The sequence below is a fragment of the Cyanistes caeruleus genome, chromosome 1 (genome assembly GCF_971803275.1).
Source record: "Cyanistes caeruleus chromosome 1, bCyaCae1.hap1.1, whole genome shotgun sequence".
Classification (NCBI taxonomy): domain Eukaryota; kingdom Metazoa; phylum Chordata; class Aves; order Passeriformes; family Paridae; genus Cyanistes; species Cyanistes caeruleus.
The window spans coordinates 109,023,156-109,043,282 of NC_141701.1; the positions used below are offsets into that span (position 1 = coordinate 109,023,156).

General features: G+C 44.4%; 1 protein-coding gene across 6 annotated transcripts in view; it reads right to left on the minus strand.

Moving 5' to 3' along the window:
• TMEM108 (transmembrane protein 108) overlaps positions 1 to 20,127 on the minus strand; it is a 168,197-nt gene that overhangs the window by 1,649 nt on the left and 146,421 nt on the right. For 5 of the 6 annotated variants that reach the window (XM_086849335.1, XM_023919340.2, XM_086849332.1 and 2 more), the window contains 2 exons: positions 8,357 to 9,469; positions 94 to 248 (listed from right to left, as the gene is read on the minus strand). In XM_086849335.1, coding sequence (XP_086705461.1) covers positions 94 to 248; positions 8,357 to 9,469 — 1,268 coding nt within the window. Of the gene's footprint in view, positions 1 to 93; positions 249 to 8,356; positions 9,470 to 15,443; positions 15,556 to 20,127 lie in introns of those variants that run through there. The other variant, XM_023919347.2, reaches the window with a different exon arrangement.

The following is a 20,127-nucleotide window of genomic DNA, read 5'->3' on the forward strand; positions in this document are numbered from 1 at the left end:
GATTTTAAGGCTTTATTAATATGACTTCCTCTCCCCTCCTCCCAGCATGGCTTCAGTTACAGTTTTCAGACACCAGTTCTGCATGCAAGGTACCTCTGAAGTCTCCAGCGACTGGATCTCTCTTGGTAACTCTACAGCATGCCTGTTGAAGTAGTCCATGGTAATAGCATTATTCCAATAGCTCAGGTTGTTCTCTGGGTTAGATGTCTTCTTCTTCCTTCTCATGCAGCAGACTGTCAGCAGAACTGCTGTCAATAGAAACATGTCAAAAATCTGGTTATTTCCTTTCAATAAGGACTCATCAGTACCATGGATTTGTACTTCGTGTTACTTAAGGAGAGGGCTGGTGACCCACGTTCATACACTTCAGTCTCAGTCAGTCCTAGCTCTCTGCTGACAAATCCTACACAATCATGTCAGAATCTGGGCCAAGCAGATGAGGCTTTGGGCTTGGCAGAATATGCAGTTTTTACTTTCTTTTTGATGTGAGTGTATAATCTTCAAGATGTGGCTGCCTGATTAATGAAAAGCTTTGTTGTTGTAACTGATGGCATTTTAATACCTAAGCAGGGGGTTATAGACCCTCTAGGAGAGAGGGCATTTCTCAGGGACTAAGATGCTTCTGTGGGGAACTTTTCTGCATCTGGTGTGTTCAGAGGCTGCAGGGATGAGCACATTAGAAAGTGGGCAGTGAGAGATACCTGTCCTAGCCCAAATAGCAAATTCATAAATGCCACAGTTGCCTGTCTTCAATACTAAAAGCATCTGTCCTGAAGTGTCACTGATCCCTGCCTCTGTTGCCTGCCATTTGTAACTTGGATTTTGGTTTGTGACCATGTTCCAACACATCAGCAACCAGCCAGAGGAACAGATGGGTTCCTGAGTAGGATGAGACCCGGGTAAGGTGGTGTGGAGGTCCCCTGTGGCACCTGTCCCACATACTTTACACTTCCAGGGTAGTGTTAACACCAGAGCTGGGGTTTTCCTGCCAGTCTCCATCAGCTGTGGGAAGTGGAATCTGCTGACAAGGGTAACCTGTTCCCCCACACTTGTCTGGGCATTGGGTAATGCCAAAGAGTGTTTTTTTTTCCCTCACCTGCAGAGCACACTTAAGCTTTTATAATCTGACATATCTGAACTTAAAGTAGGGCAGCTAGGCAAGACAAAGTAACCAACAAGTGAAACTCCTGATGCTCAGGAGTCTGTCTGGTCTAGTGGCCACAGGCATCTCTGGGCCCCAGAAATGCCCAGGTAATTCTCTCCCAGCAGGCAGCTGAACACAAAGCTGGCTGAATGTTATTTTCTGGAACTGCTTTCAGTTTATTCATCTCTGTTGCAATTCAGATGGGTAATCTTGGCAACTTTACAAGAGACAGGCAAACCCACAACAACAGACTTACTGCTCCCACCAGCCCTCGCTCAGGCAGAAGCTGGGGCATGTGCAAGGACTTGCTCAAAGCTGTAATGTGTGAGCTCTGTCTGCTTCCCTTACACCTCACACCTTACCATGTGGAATTCATTGACCAGTTGTGTTTGTAATCGACCTGATTTATGCAGACAGATAGCTGAACATGTGCTTGGTTTGATTTGTACCTGTGAAATACGGAATGTCCTGCTGAAAAATTCATTCTATCATTTCTAAATCCCTCACGGTAGAAAAGAAGAGAGAAAATATTCATGAAGCAGAAAAATAAATTTTTTCCTCAGCTACAAGTACAGTTATGTATTAGAATGATAACTCAGAGGAAAGAAAAGACTGCAGAGAGATCACTGCTGCTATGTATGTTTTGACAAAGATTGCAGCTACCCATGTGCCATGGGTCTAATTTCTTATCCCACTGACCACATAAAAATAGCAACACAAAAGTGTAAGGCTAGACCTCTATTTAAAAAATAAAACAAACTACTAAGAATAATAAAAATACAATGATGTGTTTCATTTCAGGCAGTTGTCACTAACAACTTCATTTGCTGACAGACCAACAGTCTGAATCCTGCTGCTGCACCTCATGATCCCCCAGAATTGCTCTCCCTGCCAGGGGAAATGCCTGTCCCCTTGAAGGGCTGCACCTTTTATCCCTGCTTTGGCTGCTGCCCTCTCCGTGTCCCAGCCCAGCCTGCAAGCTTGGGAAGATTAGAAAGTGATGCAGGACTTGCATTTAGTCCTTACCACTGCCGGTGAGAGCCAACAGCCCTTGGAGCTTTTCAGTACTCCAGCAACAAGGGATCCATCCCTACGGCACAGAGCATTTCTGAAGGTGTCTGAGGACATGAGGGCCCCAGTAAAGTCACCTCTGTGCAAATGTTTCTTGGAAAGCCTGAGGGTTTACATTTTATAAAATATTGTGGCTACTGAAAGAGAAGTACCATATTTGGGGTTTAGGGGCTGGAAAGCTGGTGACACTGAGTTGAGGGAGATCTGCTGGAGATTATTCTTCCAGCAGGAAATGGCCTTGCCACGTGCAGATGCATACAGCAATAATTCTCCCTCTCTTATTTACATTCTTGGCCTCCAATCGTGGTGCACACACAAGAAAATGGATGGAAGAGCATGGGAAATGGGTTCCTGAGCTTCCACAAATATATATTTTAGCAGAAGGATGTCTACCTAAGCTACTCCAATTCAAAGCAGAAAAGACCTCATTTAAGAGGGTGAGTGAGGACAGCAGGGATGGAATGGGGCTATTCCCTCTTCATCTTATATTAACTGCCCTTTTCACAGAATCATGGAATCATTTAGGTTGGAAAAGACCTTCAGGAATGTTGAGTCCAAGCATTAACACTGCCAAATCCACCACTAAACTACGGCATTAAGTACCACATCTACCATGTAACATGCCACATTTGGGGAATATTTTAATGAAATTAATGTAGCCAACACAGGGTCTCCCACTTCCAGAACAACACTAGGACCAGGGCACAGCTTCTCCAATATTCCTAGATACCGTTTTGTTCCCATAAATAGAATTACATGTATTGCAGAAAAACTCTTCCCGACAGACAATTCTGATGGCCAGGGAGGTCATATTAAGTGGATGAAATACACAGAGGGCAGAGATGGCTTGGAAGGCACAAATGGCAGTAATGACAACAACAGAGCTGAAGAGAGAACTAGTAGCTGCAACACATGTTCAGGGGCTGAGCTGCTGATGAGCTCCAGCTCTGACACTGGATATTCTTTTTGGCCATAGGGTGAGTTACATCTGCATTATCTGTCCCCCCACCTGTGAAACAGGAAATAAAACATCCCACAAATGGGAGAAACAAGATTCTCACAGATTTACAAGTTTCTAGGCTGGTGGGAACATGTCCATCACCTACTGTCACCCACAAAGCACCTGCACACCAGAAGACTTTCACCTGTTACCTTTAACATAATCTGTATATAAGATACATCTCATAGGAAAATATTTAAAGATACAGAGTGACCAGATATCCATCCCATTCCCACAAATTTTATTTCAATGTTTAATTTCCATTGTGGGGACATGTTTACATTACTCTTGTGTAAATACCTTCATCTTCAACCATCACTTCCTCTACGTTATTTTGCCTTTTTTATTAAAAACTTCCACTGTGCTGTCAGAAACGTCTCTTATATATGTAGGCTTCAGCCTCCCTTTGTGCTACATCATGGCACAAGTGGATTTATGTTGCATTTCTTCACTCTTAAATCATTCCATGACTCTTTTCTAATTTTCTGGTGGGTTTTTTTTTTTTTTTTAAATACAACCCACTATGATTATGAATCACATTCAATACCAGCTTCATTAATGCAGTGTAATGAGATCATAACACTTCCCTACAGTTTTCTGACAGTCTTTCCCTTCAAGCCACTAAAATATTTTACCAATCTTACACAGCTGCATACTCCCCCCACTTTCCAGCTCCCACACAAAACACAGTGTTAACAGACCTGAAATTGTAAGCACTTAAAAATCATCCAATATTCAGAGTGAAGGATCTTCATTTACTTCTCCCTACACCTGCAGATCACAACATAAACTAAATTTAAAGAACCCTTTCCCCAATGACCAAAAGTGCTTTTTCCATATTTCTTTCAATTTCCCTGTTTTCCTATATGTAGCAGCCCGTACTTAGCTGTGAAAAAGGTATCAGGATGGATTTGGTTATTGACTATAGCTGCTTACATCTGGAGACAGGAGTCACTCCAGCTCAGCCTGAGTTCACACCTAGGTATTAGGCTCAGGGCTTGGGATCTCTCTCACTTCAGACCAGGAAGCAAGCACAGGTTTTGTGATGGAGAAGGTGAGTGAGGTAATTTTGGAAAGCGTTCAAGTGCATGAAATGTGAGCTAAGTGAGGTTAGGCCCAAGGCAATTCTTCACATAGTCTTTGAGTTCTGCTGATGCCTGTGTTCAGAGGCTCAGCCTTCCCCTGGTGCTCTCCTGTGTCAGCAGAACTGACTGGATGAATTGACTTCTGTGCATCTGATTTGCAAGTTCCTGTTCTTCCACATTTTCTTGTGTCATTCTGTAGTTACAGTGACGCAAGGACCAGGAGCCCAAGGACTGGAATGGTGGGTTTTAAAAATGAGCTCATATTGTGTCTCATTCTGCACTGCAGAGAGAGGCACCTACACATGTACAACAGCACGTGCACAAAAATGTTCAAGGCTGCCTTGAATGAAGGACACTGCAAAACCAACTCAAACTGTGACATGAAGAAAATAATGACATCACTGTTATATATGATTTTGCTGTTCTGGGAAGGGAATGATAAATCCTTCATTTTTGCAGCCCTCCCATGGCATTAGCAACATTACCCTCATTATTTATACCATGAAACTGAGCTGCCAAAAGGTGAAATTATTTCCCTAGGTTCACAATGGTTTGTGCATTCCTACTCAAAGCACTACTCCTCTGGCTACAAGTTTCAGGGATTTCAGTGGGACTCCGAAATCTGTGCATCTGTAAAGTATGCATTGTAAGTGTGGGAGGCTAAATGCCAGGTCTTATTTAAGCAGGTGAGCTCCTAAGGCACAGATCCTCACTTGTGCTACAGCCCCTGAGCTGTGCCACCAGCACAGTCCTCAGTGGGGCACAAATGTCAGGGCACAGGGATGCTGAACAAACACTCTGCTGCTTCCTGCTCTTTGGTGCAAATCCCCACAGCAGGGATGGGCCAGCAAGGAAACCTCCGCAGGGTCTGTCCTCCGTGAGGAGAAGCACAGCATCCCAAGCACTTCTTCCAGTGGGGATGAGGAGCCAAAGGCTCCTGTGGTTGCTCTCTAGCAAGTTTCCCTGCTATAGAAGTTCAAATGCCCACAGGTTTTCATTTATCAGGTGCCTGTCACTGGAAGGTGTGACAGCAAGCAGCGTGTACGGATCAGAGAGGGACAGAGAGTCTTTGCGGTATCATGATGTGTTCTCTTCCAAGAACTTTTGGGTAGCACAAACTGTGCCCAGAAGCCCTCCAAAGAAAGCTTTTCCAGCTTCCTTGTCACTCCTTGCACAGAGGAGAGACTACATGGAAGGACACAAGGGCTCCTGGCAGAGGAGAGATGCGCTGGCCACTGAGCAGCTCTGCAAAGGCTCTGGAGAAACAGCCTGGAGGTCACTGAGCTGGCTCAGCTCAGGGCACCCCTCATTAGCAGAACAAAGGAGCTGAATTAATTGGATTCATGCAGCTCTTCAGCCTCATGCACAGGCTCTGGGTTGCCCCTCCTCACTTCTTTCCATGTCTTTCCAGTTGTGTGGCTAACTTCCCTGCCTTGAGGCTGTCTCCTCCCGGTCCCGAAGGCGCCAGCCTGAGTGCAGAGCCACCGGCCCACAGCTGGACCCTCCCGTGACAGGGGTCCTCAGTGACTTTCTCCGTGGCTTGATCCCTTCTAAGGCAGCTCAGGTATTTAAAAGCATGGGATTGTGTCTCTACAGCCTTTCAGCATCCCAAGGCAGGAGCACGACAATATTTTTCCCTCAATCCCGTGCCCACAACAACTGTGAGAGCCTCTCTCGGGAAACTTCCCCGTTTGAAGACGAAATAAAACCGAAATATCTGTCCTCCATCCTCCTCCCGGCGTCAGCCCGCTCTGGGCCAGAGGAGCGGAGCATCCTCTGGGGCCGCCGCTGCAGCGCTTGTGCCCGGGAGGTGGCGACAGTCCCCTTCGGACAGCCGGGCAGGGACCCCGCTCTGAACAGACAAACCCCGGGACCACATCCACCTCCTAGGCACTGAAGCCACATCATCCCCCCAAAAATACCACCGAAATGCCTGCCTGCCGCTCATTTCGGCTCTGGAATACATCCGAGGATCCCTGGGTTTTAAAAGGAGAGTCCCAATGAAGGCCATCCTCAGAATGTGAGTCTTGAAAGAATGACTTCAATACTTGGACAGTTTAAATACTCAGTTATGTTAGGACCGATAACTTTCAAAATAGCATTTGACTTTCAAAAAAATGTAACTTATGAATACAAGAACCATAACAGGCAGAGTCTCATGAACTTACCATTATGGCACAAATGAAAAGAGGAAAAGTGCTAACACCTCTATTTAATGAATAGCGGGTTAGCACTCCTGCTACCAGACTTCTCATAATATTATTATTATTATTATTATTATTATTATTATTATTATTATTATTATTATTATTATTATTATTACTATTACTATTACTATTGTCATTGTTACAGTTATTATTATTTACCTCAAACATGGCACTCTGTGTGCACAGACCCATTTACCCACTGGCTATGCTTCCCATGCTTGTGTGTATGGTTTTACACTTAGTTTGTATTTAGATGTTTTCTATCCAGCTCAGCTTGCTTTCTGGACATTGGCCCAAAATGTAATTCTTGGAAGAATTTATCTGATCCTCTAATTCTAGTGATGGACAGACAAGGCACAGTTCATCAAATCATCAAATACTGCTGCTTCTGACCTCGTGTTTGCCAAGTCCCAGTTTCTCCTCTCCATCTCTCACAGAAATGCATATGCAAATTCTGCTTTGGTTTCTCTTTGCCCATCTTTTAGCCTTAAGCTTTGTTCTCACTTGTGGTTTTAGCCACACTGAATAGCAGAACTGATGGTCCCAGAGGTGCGAATCTAACAAATATGCTGACCCAATCCAATAATTTGCTGCTGCTGACAGGATTAGTGTGGTCCAGTCTCCAGGTTTGCATTCCTGCAGCCTCATCCTTTCAGAGTCTCATGCTCACCTGACTTTGTGGGGAGCTGATTCAGCTCACTGGGTAGACAGAACAATACCAAAGAGTGAAGTGGATATTTTTTGGCCACTTTAACACTCTGAAAGTGTCTCAGGGAGGTGACAAGTCAGGCCCAGGCAGAAGGGGAGGGCCAGGATTAGGTGCCTGCACCTCAGAAAGAGCAGGAGAGAGCAGCAGTGTCTTTTTTGGCTGGAGTAAGCTGTGTGTGAGACTGGCTCGGGCAGCTCATCTAGCCTTGTCCTCTGTACAGTTCATAGCTGTAAATAACAGCATTAATACTCAGTATTCTTGGCTGCTACCCCTTTATGCTTCCTCAGGCAGCAAAGCCTGAGAAATGTTTGGTTTTGTTTCACTCCAGGCAGACCAGAATAGTCACACCCCGTGACAGTGAGACCCCAGGGAATATGCTGTCCCACCAAGCTGATACAACCCATCTAGGCACAGGACATCCTGGCAAGCACTCAAAAGCTTGCTCATAATTTCTCGTGTGTGTTTTGTAACTGAGTCAAACAACAAGACCCTGAGCCAGCTCTGGAAACCCAACCTGCCCTGGTTGTGCAGGTGGCTGACTCCAGGTGTCTGAAGGCCAAGGTTTCCTCCTCTTTCTCTTCCCTTGGCAACTGTAAATCGGAATTAAAATGGAGGAAACCAGCACTTTTTTTTTAATCAGATTTTTAAATCTGATAGTTTATGCACTGCCTGCAATGAAATATTTTACTGTGTGGGAAAACCGGTGTTTCCTGAATTATTAGTCATTATAGATGTTATTAAACCTTTGGGTTAGCAGTGGGCTTTTAAAATCCAATTGCAGGACAGCAAATACTAGTTCCTAGATAAAATAATGTCCTTAATCAAGTTTTTGATCACTGTCTTAAACACCTTGGAGTAAAGCTGCTTCACATTCTAGAGCTGTTCAGGCTAGTGTTACACCTTCAAATGGAGAGTCACCCCATAAGGTTTGTAACAGCAATAGAGCAAGTATGCTTTGACTGTAACATTTCAGTCCTGAATTTTGAAGTTAAACACTTTGGTCAGTGAATGTGATGCCTGTGCATCTCATCCATCCCAAGCTGACCTGCCTCTGTTAGGTCTCCAGCTAGTCCTTGAATCGTGGGCTGAAATCTGAATCTTAAGGAAAGAGAAAGCAAAATAAAGTGGCAATGAACTTACAACATGAGGATATAGGGACGCTGATAGCCAGAATGATCCAGGCAATGTCCATCTTGCTGAGACAGATGGTTGCTCTGTGCTGGGGTTTGTCCCCCTCGGTGACGTGGGAGATGTTTCCTTGCACGCCTGGTTTCCAGGTCCCAGCAGGAACCAGTCTATTCAGGAAGTTCCCAGTGGCGGTGGAGCCAGCTGTGGGAGTGGAGCTGGACAACCTCGTGGCAGGCACTGAGGAGAGAGCACTGCCTGGCGACGTGGCATTGGTCACCATGTCGTGCTGCGTTGGAGTGAGTCCCTCGGGGTCTCCCGCGGCCGGGGTCGAGATGCTGACGTCAAAACTGGTCTGAACTGAGTGACCAGCTGCTGCTGTAGCAGATCCAGAGCCAGCAAACAGAGGGACATTTGTACTGAGATTCAAGGTTACCCAAGAGTTGTTTTTGCTCAGCATATCCCACACGCCATAGCGGGTGGGTTTAAAAGGCACCGACACTGCTTCAGGATCAGTTGATGGTCCAGCAGTTGTGGTGGCAAAATCTGCCTCCTGCATGACTACCTCGGTCCCATCCCCTCGCTCTGCTTCCCTAAGGCTTCCCGAGGTGTTGTGGCGGGGAGAAGGGTCTGAGTGTGTAGTTCTTGCCAGCCCCATTCCATCTGGATCGCTGGATGCTGTGGTCTGGGACTGAAACGGGTGGTCTGTGAAAGGGCTCCTCAGGGTAGGGAAGGGAGAGTGCAGGGTCGTCTTTAGGTAAGGCTCTGACGACTCTGAGAAGTTGCCTTTGAAAACCTGGAATATTTTCCCCTTGGGGCGAGACTGTCCTGAGTACAAAGCACTCTGGTTGTATAAATGGTAAGTTTCCTTTTTGCCGACGCGAGGGCCACTCTCTTGCTCTTGCCCGGTGGAAGGGGCTTTCTCCACCAGGCTGATGGGGTGGGACATGGCTTGAGCAGACGTGGGAAGGGGCTCTGCCGTGTGGTGGTCTTTGTGGTGAGGCGTTGTTCCCATGGCTGTGACAGCTGTAGTGTTCATCGGGAAGCCCTGAGAGGAGGAGACAGTGGGAGACAGTACCTGAACAGAAAACACCAGCTCTTCTGTCAGTGCCAAGATCAGTAGAACACCTGAGGAAAAAACACAAAAAGAGGGTGAGATACTGGGGAGGAACCAGCAGATTGGGACAACATGGCTTGCGTGTCCGGCAGTAAGGAATACCTTCCATGTTCTGCAGAAGGACAGAAGAGTTAGCATCCAACTTTCTTTGCTTATCTGCTGAAGTAGGAAGAGAAAGACAAATCTGCAGGAGCTGTGGTGACGCTATGGCCATGAGAGCGATGTGCAAGATTACAGGGAATTTATGTGGTAAAGAGAGAGGAGCTTGCGGTGTTGACTCATGTGAAGCTTTAAAATGTCATAGACAGGTGATTTCCCTGGAGAAGCTGAAAAGCATCCTGCATTTGAGGGGCAGAGACAACAGACGTCCTCATTTTCATCTTGGCCAGATGAATGTCCATATCATTATGGGAAACCTTAGTCTGCTCACTTCTTTGGCTGCAAAATCCTAAATTTGGCTGCCTCCGGTCTTGGCTGCCATTAAACAGTCTGTTTTTTGAAAGAGCAGCTGCTTAGGCCTTGCTGAAAATTAGGTCAAGAAGGGATGTCTGATGAGAGGGCTACCTGGGTTATACATGCTGTGCTTTACTTAGCAGGTTTGGAAAACCTAGTCACTTCAAATGTCAAAAATTAAAAAGAAAACACAGCTATCCCAGTCATTTTAAAAAACACTGTGATTATTGTGATCTAACACAACTGCCCTTCGCACCCATAACTGAAGTTTGGTTGTAACCTGCTCTGTTGCTCACATGTGGGGTTGGATTGCGTGAATTTTGCCTCCCACCTCCCTCAGCACTGCCGAGGTGCCAGATTCACACCGCTGGGAACATCAATTCTTTCATTTATTCCTAGTTCAGATAATGGAGGTGGGCAGCTGCAGTAGCATAAGCCTCCCCGGGATGCAGGGCTAATACGCCATGAGTTACCATGACCTGCAGGGACCACATCAATCACACGTCACCATTTCCATATGCTGAAGCTGTCGAGTGTAATGTGGATCTCTGCCTACTAGGAAGCACATGGAATAAATCCATTTTGCACAGTCCACTGAGCATCATCAGATGGCACCATTAGCACTGTGCTAGTATGAATTTCAACCAGCAGGGTCGAGGTGAAAAATGTCACAGTCTTAACAAATGAGGGAGATGAGTTCGTCAAAACTTCAGGACTCCAAACTGGGTGATGATCAGCTAACAGCCAGGACCGTGGAGGGCCTTCCTGCCCCCTGCTCTACCCCTCCTGGTTGGCCAGCTTTCTTCATTGAGTGTTGTTATACCATTTAGTTCTACACTATTTGGGAATGGCTGTTATGGGCCAAAGGAAGACAGGGACTTGGGAAAACGTAGGAGCTCTGATTAGGCGTTTGCTGACCCAGATGCTGTTTCATGTTGGGCAAAATGTGATGAAATGTGTTTATTCTGAATCCTGAGTATCGTTCACACCCATTCATGATCATTGCAATGTGTCCAGCAAAAACTCACCAAAGGAGCAGTTATCTGTTCCTCTTACCCAGCTAAATGTTCTACTTTGGTCAGTACCCATCATTTCTGAACTAGACAAGTGTAGAGCTCTGCAACCAAAATAAAAAAAAAAAAATCAGCTCATCTTGCCCCCAGCAGCCTCCTGTTACTTGGAAGAGTATCCAGAAGATGAAAACACTGACTAAATAACATGGTGAGAGCCAATTACAAGTAATGCACTTTCCACTGCCTGATGCTAAGATTAGCTCTCCCTTTTTTTTAATTTCTGGAATAAATATCCCTGCCAAAGAAACTATCGTCTGGGATACTGCTTCCCAGCTCCTAGCCAGCCACAGACAATATGCTCTTAGCAGAACACCTATTCAAATTAAAACCCATGAATTCTGTACAGAGATGCAACCAGGAGAGCAGATTGGGCTGTACCCATGGAGCATCACTCTTGGAAATAAAAGGCAGGAGTTATCCTCACATTTTTTGGCAGTGCTTATTCTGAGGTCAAGGTCAAAGCAGATATTCTAGTGTCCATATGGCTAATATTTCATGCCAAGACAAGTTGCTGCCACAGAACAAATTCAAAGGGGAAAGGATGACGATTTATTTTGGATTTGGTGTGTGGAGATAATGTTCCATTTAAACTTTGGGACTGCTGTTCTGAGCACACAAGATAAAGTGCATTGGCAGATATTATGAGATACTAGATTATAATGATTGTAATGGTTGTTAGAATTTTTGGATGCTCTTTGTGTAACTACCTTCTCTCACACTTCACACACAAAAAACTCCATCACTATTGGAGTAATGTTTTTCTCCAGGATATTCCTGAAGGAATAAAGAAGTTGTCAGCTTTTCTGCATACTGTGCCCTGGGGTTAGAAACCCTGATCTTTTGCTGAAAACCCACCTAATATCCATCTCAACTTCTTGAAATACTGATAAATCTGAGGCTTGCTCCTATAAAGATTTATAGTCTCTCCGGGGCAGTCTGTTGTGGTAGCAGGTCACTGCACACCAGGCATGGCAAACCAGATGCATTTAAGCTCATACCTTTAAGTGGCTTGTAAAGTATAAATAAATATTTATAAGAAACACTACATCAGAAATAATTTATCTGACAATAAACAGTAACTCCCATGACATTTGGCCACCTCAGGTTGTGGCAGTCAGGTTTTGCTCACGTGCCACTCTTTCTTCAACAGCCTCTGCAGAGCCACTGTGGCTCAGTAAGCTACAGTTTTTTAGGACTTTTTTCTGCTGGTTGGATGGACCACAGTAATTCCTTCAGTAACCACCAGAGCTAATCTGTGCCCCTAACCACTGGAAAAATATTAAGTTTAGCAGATCACTGTAAAAATAGCCAGTGTTATATATTTAGAGAGAAACAGCTGATGATAAGGACTTCACAGTGGATTTTGTTGGCCCTTTTAAGTGGAATTAATTTGCTGGAAAGCGAAAGTAAAGCTGGAATTGGTATTTTTAGATGCTCTGCATCATCACCCAAGCATGCTCTATCTGTCATTTGCAGTGACTTGATTGCCCAGAGCTCCCATTTATTTTTTTATCATTGAGGATATGCAAAGTCTTAATAAGTGGGGCTCTTACCGAATTCCCTGATATTGGACTACCCTTATTGGCAACTTTGGCTTAAGCCTAGGAAAATGATGTTCTAAATTTCTGTACTAAGGCACAGAAGGCATTTGTCACAGAAATGGACTTATCCAGCACAGTGACGTTCTTTCTGTCTCTTCCCTCTGGTCTGTGCTTCACAAATCCAACCATACTAGGACCATGGTGGGTACAATGCCAGTTGTTCCCTGGTGCCTCAGCTTACCTTGAATTCCACTGCCACTGAAAGGAGACCTTCTGGTTGCTATCAAGTTCCCCTGGCCAAATTTTGATATCCCAGGTGAGACATCAAGTGCTCCTGTTTAGTTTGGAGTCCTGCAGTCTTTGCCAAAATCCTTCATTTTTGGCTGCCTAAGACTCTTAGAGATGGTTTTACTTAGGGCATGAGCTCTTTGGAGTAAGGACTGGCAGTCCTTATGACCTGGGGATACAACAGTAATACAGACTGATGCAAGTGCATTACAGCAAAGAATGGTGTTTTCAACGAGTGAGTGTCAGCTCACACCATTAAGTTTTTTCATAAGGGGCCTTTTCTAAGGTACAGGAGCTCAGGGTCAGAACAGATCAAACTGGTTTGTCTTTTAAATGCTATGTGTCGAATTTACGCTTTTGGAACCTAATTTTATGTCTACGTTAAATCCATTCAACCCTAATAAGAAGGCTGATTGACCTGACATCTCTGTGGTGTGAGCTGTGGTCTTGTATAGTGCACAGTGCACCAGGAAGGGCATATTAAGTACAAAGTGAATTAACTCAAGGATGAAACAGCAGAGTGACAGCAGAATGTACACAGAGGGTGCTGATGTGCATTTAGCCATAAAAACTCCTTCCTGACAACATGGTACATTAGTTCAAATCTCAACAGGATCTCCCAGCAGTGCTTCTTCCCACTGTACACTCACATGAGGAGCCCAGAAATGGTGTGCATAGTTGTGTATGCGAAGGAAATGAAGTAGCTCCTTTAGACCAATGTTTTAAAAGACTGTGGTTTATGTCTCCAGTGAGTCTCAGGAAAGTCTGGAGTTAGGAGTACTTGGCTTTTCTTGACTATGAAATCCTTAGGGTTCTACCACTTGGAACCTTCCTTGTGACCCTTCTATTTGCACACAAGTGGCAGAACTGTGTCCCTCCTTAACGGAAAAAATAAACAATTCAGGCCTCTGATTTCTGAAAACTCTGAACAATTCAGCATCTGACGTTCTTTATCTCTGGACTTTGTGAGGCTCCACTAGGAGCCAGTGTCCTGGCACAGGACAGCATTAAAAGGTTTCACTCAGGAGTTAATACTGCCTGGTGCTGCACAGGACACTTTGTGGGCACTTTGAGTACAGCCTTTTTGCATGACATGGCAGAGCAGGCATGTGGCTGTCGAGTCAGCTCATGCGTTCAGCCTCCCTGGGGCACCCCCTTCAAACAACACAAACTTATGTAACTCCTGTTCTAAAGCCTGTGGAAAGGTTCCCAACGACTTTAGTGAGCTTTGGATCAAATCCTAATTGCCAGAGATACAGTGGAAACTTTTGAGCTGCACATTTACATTTTCTACAGCAAATGAACATGCACAACGAGCTCAATCTGGTGTTTGACCCCTTCTGGCCTCTGCTACCTCGGACCTTGCAGCAAGACAAACAGAGCCAGCCTAAGCAGTACTTGGCAAACATTTTTGCTCTAGGAAGTGAGGAAGAGCTTTTTGTGCAGAGACCTACTGCTGGACTCATTATTTCAGACTGCCGTGGGCAAGGAAAGCAACGGGAGCTGTCCTACAAAGGACCCATTATCTACAGACCCAGGGCTTGGGTGCACATGGCCACAGTGAGGATGCTGAAGCCTCTCCGTGCTCCTGTCCTGACTTAGTAATAGCAAGAGAAGACTGTACAAAACCTCTTCAAAGCAACAATGCTGTTATTGTTGTAACAAAAGCTTTCTTCTCCACACTAATAACTTCTCATGTGTCTCTCAACAAACCTAAAATGTTACAGGAAGCAAAATGAATCTTTAATAGGTGGAAACTGTGTACAAAGTGCGTATTATTACTTCTGTTACGGTCATTTCTTTGTAGTCTGTCTAAGCAATACGATTTTCACTCACAATAAAGCAGCCTTTGTACAAACAAAGAGTTAAGCGAATTTAATCTCCACGATTGGTTGCAGAACTGAGGGAAGAAAAAGTAGGTTACTCTGCACAGAAAATTTCTCTTCTCTGAAAGTCTGTCTGTCATGCTAGAAGTCCCAGATATTAACTTACAAGTTATTGTCTGTTTACCCTGGTATTAGACAAGTGATCAACCTGAACTTCAGTATACAAGGATTTGGTAAAATGCAGGGAATGAGACACACAGAGTAACAGCTCTATTTACTGTACCATTAAACAGCATCAGCAGAAGCTCTGGAAATCACATGTACAAACACAAATTTAGCAGCTCTTGCTGACACTCCCTGTGCAACAACAGTAACAGCAGTTATGGTTTTCATGTGGCAAGAAGTCATGGTCCTTTAAAGATACAAAAACATTGCAGACCACTATTACTGCTTTAAAATGCAATTACACCACAGACTTCGAGAGAGTGAGCCTGTGAATCAAAATTAATTTCTGGCCCTCCAGAGAGTTAAACAATGGGTGATACAAAAAGAACAGTATCGTGTAGTCGCAGAGCAAGCAGTTCCCAATTCGTTCTCACACTGCACTAGAGGCACACAGATACTATAGTGATAGGTGCTTTAGAAATTATTTAGATCCCCTACTCAGCTAAATATATACAGATATTGGAGCTGTTCATGCTTGTGAAAAGGCTTACCGACAATCAGGGCAGCAGTAATTATTGAGAGGAGGGTAATAAAAAGAAAGAGTCTGACTCTAGCTGCTCGTTCAAGGTAAGCACTTACCTGAAAATATCATTTGGACTTGTCAGCAGACATCCTCACCTGCTCACATCACAAGGATTTGGAAGCTTCATCCCTCAGTGGAAAAAGGAAAAATACATCTCCCTAATGAGGCAGTTGCACGCAGGAGTTGCTGTTATTGTTGGAACTGGTTTGAAGGAATGAGGACAGAGACAGCCCAGGCAGGCGTGTCTTGCAGGGCTGTGCAGCGAGAGGGCTCACTCCTTTATGGAGTACCTTTGCAACTGCAAGGCAGGATTACTTACTGAGCCAGTCGCCCTCTCTGCCAGCAGATCGAAGGGCTGCTTGGTATTCCAGCTTGGTTTCCCATCAAGTCCAGATACAGTTTGTCTGACACGAGTCTATTCAGATGCCAGAGGATTGCTGGCAGTTCTCGTTTTCTGGGAACAAAACATCAACAAGCACCCCAGCTGCATGCCCTTGTGAGGCTGTTCAGTCCCTGTTTCAAGGCAGAGTGCCCTCCCTCCAGAGCAGTGCTTAGCTTTTTGTGTGTGGATAGATTTTACAGATCTACCTCCTGCTTCTGCACCTCCACCAGACTGTCCACTTATTCAATTATCTCTAATGATATTAATATTCCTGTCAGAGGAAAATACAGGGAATGAAATAGTGATCTCTCTCTCTCTCTCTCTCTCTCTCCTTCTCCTTCCCTGGCATCAAAATGTACTGTATTTTCTTTCTTCACTCCTCAAGTGGTGAACTGCAAATCTGAACTAGTAACCATAAAGAAGTCCCTGGGTCCTGTGATTACTGAAGTCATAATCCTGCTGCCCTTCTTCCATTTCATCATTTATTTTAAAGTTTCTCTCTGTCTGTTTGGCATAGCTGGGTGTCTGGAAGAACACACTGCCTGGAGAGCACAAAAATGTGTGCTGGGCAGCAAAATACCAATGCCTCGAAAGGCACAGGAAAATGTTAAAAAGATCAACAAGTCTGGGGCTTCTTGAGAGTTTTTGATTCAGAGTTCCTGTTGCATCCAAGGATGCTGCAACAGCCCAAGCAGTTTGTTACATGGGCTCCTCACAAAATTAATTCTTCATATTTTTCCAGAGAGGAAAAAATAGTTCGTTCTTCCCTTTCACCATACCAGGTGAGAACATCCTGATTTTTTTCAGGCCTTAGAAATAAGTATGTTGTAACCACACATCTTTATTGAGGCTGTGGTCAAATCTGTAAGAAATGATGTTGTGACAATAGGTTTGAAATCTGGCAGCACTAGCAGCTGTGCGGACCCTGATGGTGACACCAGTGCTGATTTCTGGGCACAAAGTCCCTAACAGGAGAGTAGGTAGGTGTATATATCATATAAATAATAAATACCATAAAGCATATTTTACCCACAGTTACACAAACTCTGTCTTCACAGGCATGATAATGTCATGAAGGATGTGGAAAAACAGAATACGAATAATAAGCTTAGGTCAGATTTGCATTTCTGTGCTTTTGTGATGATGCTCCTTGTCTCCCTGCTATTTGCAGTCTACTTTTTGCCCTGTTTCCAGTCTGAAGGTTTTTCAAAATAAAGGTATTTAGTGCATTATGAAAAAAAAAAAGGTCCTTAAAAATATCAGCTTGTTTAGCAGTTTCTAGAACTTGGGGCTGATTAAGAGCTTGCTGCTGAAACAATGATTTAGCACGAGGCTGCAGCTGGTGTAACAAGAGAACCATGCCACGTATTTTAACCTTTACTAGGGGATTTGCCACATCTGTAAGTAGTAATTCACCACAGATTTCTTCCCTGTGTGCTGTCATGGATGGAAACATATGGTCCAAAACTGCAAAGACTGTAGTTTGGAATTTCAGATGAAAACTCTTCATAAGGACAGAGGCTCTGTGCATTCCCTTGTCCAAAAACACATGGAACAAACCAAAAATAATTTCAAAAGCACATGAGCGTTCCTTGGTCTGACAGCTCCCCCCTCACACAAAGCTTGTCCAGCCCCAGCTTTGCAAATGCACATCCCTTCCTTTCCAGCCTTGACTTGGCAGCAGTTTTTGTTGGCAGGATGCTGTTGCCAAGGGAGACAGAAAGGATGTGCAGCTGGCTTTTCTTTCACCTGCACTTAGTGCTGCTGATCCTATTTATGTTACTGCAGAACCTTTGGCTTCTAAGGGACCTACCATCAATGTCACCGGACCTTTTGAAGAGTTTTGACAATGACACAAATAGCTGTGGCCTCTGATGAAAAGCTTAAAATAGGACCTTGCCAAAGAGAGGATGTAGTTGGTGTCACTGATGCTAACTCAAGCCAGGGTGTCCATTTCCCAAGCACTGATAAGAAAGGGGAAAGGAAGATTCAAAGCCATCCTAAAAGGATTTCTGAAAGCTCCCCAAACAGTGAGTAACTTCACATATATAAAAGTCACATGCTTGGCCGAAGGTAGCCGTGGCTCTGGGAGGCAATTCACTCCATCCACAGGCTGACTAGTACCTCAGAGAGGAACCTCTCCTGCATTAGCAAAAGAGGTCACATCGAGGATGATGAGTTTTAACTTGGTGTCCATCCTTCAGGTGATGAAAACTAGGTGAGAAGAATCCCACCTCATACCCCTCTACCTATTTAGATTGCATCATCATAAAGCAAATCGTAAAGGAATAAATAAAAGTGATATTTGAAAAGGTGAGATGCAGTCCCTCTATTGTGATGCTTTCCAGGAGATGAAATCCCACTGCTTTGGACATTCAGAACCAGTTTTTACAGAACACCAAGTGAACAATAAGCTCTAAAGAGCAACACTACATTGGCATAAAGAGTGTACTAGAACAGGGCCTGACAGCTTTTCCATGGTGATGCATTAGGAAGCATTTTTCTTTCACATATTAGAGGGTAAGTGGGCAAACACTAAATCAGCTGAAACTGGAGCTGCTGCCTCTCAGAGAAACAGCACACTATGGATCAGCTCCCCTGGACACTTCAAGGCAAGATGCCTGGTACCTGCTGAACTGGAAAGTGGTGGGTAGCATGAGGAAGTAAGAGCCACTTCTTCATGCATAAGTCTTTTTCCAAAAACACACAGCTCTTAGGCCTGCTGAATTCCTTTAAAAATCCTTCCACTTGCTGTTGGAGGCAACCAAGTCCAAGGCATTTGATTCCAGCACCAGATGATATGTTTTTTCCAAACCTAATTTCTTCAGCCTCCAGCTCTAAGTAATTTACACTGACTTATCTATCAATCAAGGATGCTTATTCTGGACTCAGGATACTCTTTCATTACAGCACAGTCATTTCAACTTGTCTTTTCTAAGGAAACATTTAAAGGAACAGACCCTGTCTATCTATCCTCTTCCACCCTATGTTTATCTTTCCCACTAATTCCTGATCCATGGCTGATTTCAAATATTGTAACACACTGTGTGACAACTGATGAGGTTGGTGAGGAGCAGAGCACCCCACTTCTGGATCCCCTGCTTTCACGGTGCAGAACTTCTTCTCCTCTACTTGCAAAAGCTGTGCTTAAATTCTCCTGCTGCAGGTACAGAAACACAGATCTTGCAGCCAGGAGGGATGCTGTAGTTATGCACAGGCTGACTAACTTCTACAAACCCTGAAGGTATTTCTGTCATTTCATCTGCTCACTAAAAGTAATTTGGATGATTTATTACTTACGCCCCCTTCAAACACATTATTATTTCCAAGTGCCTGGTTATCCTTGTGCTTGATCTCCAATGAGAGCTGGTAATGAGGAGCTTGCACTGATTTGTTATATGAGCAGGTAAGATACAATTAGAAAGTAATTACTATATTTACCTGCAGGAAAGCTTTATTCTGATTTTTTGATTATTTCCAGTTGAAGGAAAAGGGACACTGCCTCAGAGTGAGTAAATGGGAAGGGGACAGGGAGGATTGTGCAAGTTATTTACAGTTTATCGTCTGGGAAAGTGGGAAGTAAACTAGGTCAGGATCAAGGGAGTCAGCATTTCTGGTATGGGGGACTGAGGACTAGTTTGGGGATACAGAGGGTCAGATGTAAGTGGAAATTATTCCCAAGATAGACTTGGGATATAATAGGGAGTGAAAGTTTCCATGTCCAGATTTTCTCCTGCGAGAATAGCACAAGGACGTAAGGTTACACATAAATCAGACAGAAAGGCTGTAACGTGCTGTTTTTATTATCTGATTTTATTATCTGCTGGATTATACAGGCTAGCAAAGCCTCTGGAGTGGATGTAAGGTTACTGGGGAAAGAAGTGAGCTCTTACTTTGTATTTCTATTTGTCCTTCCTACAGACTAGAGACAGCTTTCCTTTGGCTTCTGGGACAAAACTTTGTATTGCCTCTTTGCAGTCTTGAATTGAACCTGGCTTTAGCCTAAACTGATTTCAGAATAACCTGGATGTTCATCATGGTCCATCCACACTGAGCCACACGGATGCTCTGTGAGCTACTCTCCAGGGAGCTCTGCCTATAGCCGGAGGGGGTTAGCAAATCCCCTGCACAGCAAAAAAACAGAGGTGCATTCCTGGAACTCCAGAATGTCAGAGGTGCATGTTGCATTAGGACATACAAAGATAAAAGGAGACGATCAAATTCCCTTCTTGAAAATACCAGCTGCTGGCTGCAGAGGTGAAGAATGGGGTTTTTGCTCCATTAGGTGAATTGCAAGATTGCACAGGTACTGAGATATGGATTTTTCTCCATGCTTTGAAGCTGGGTATTGGTCTGGA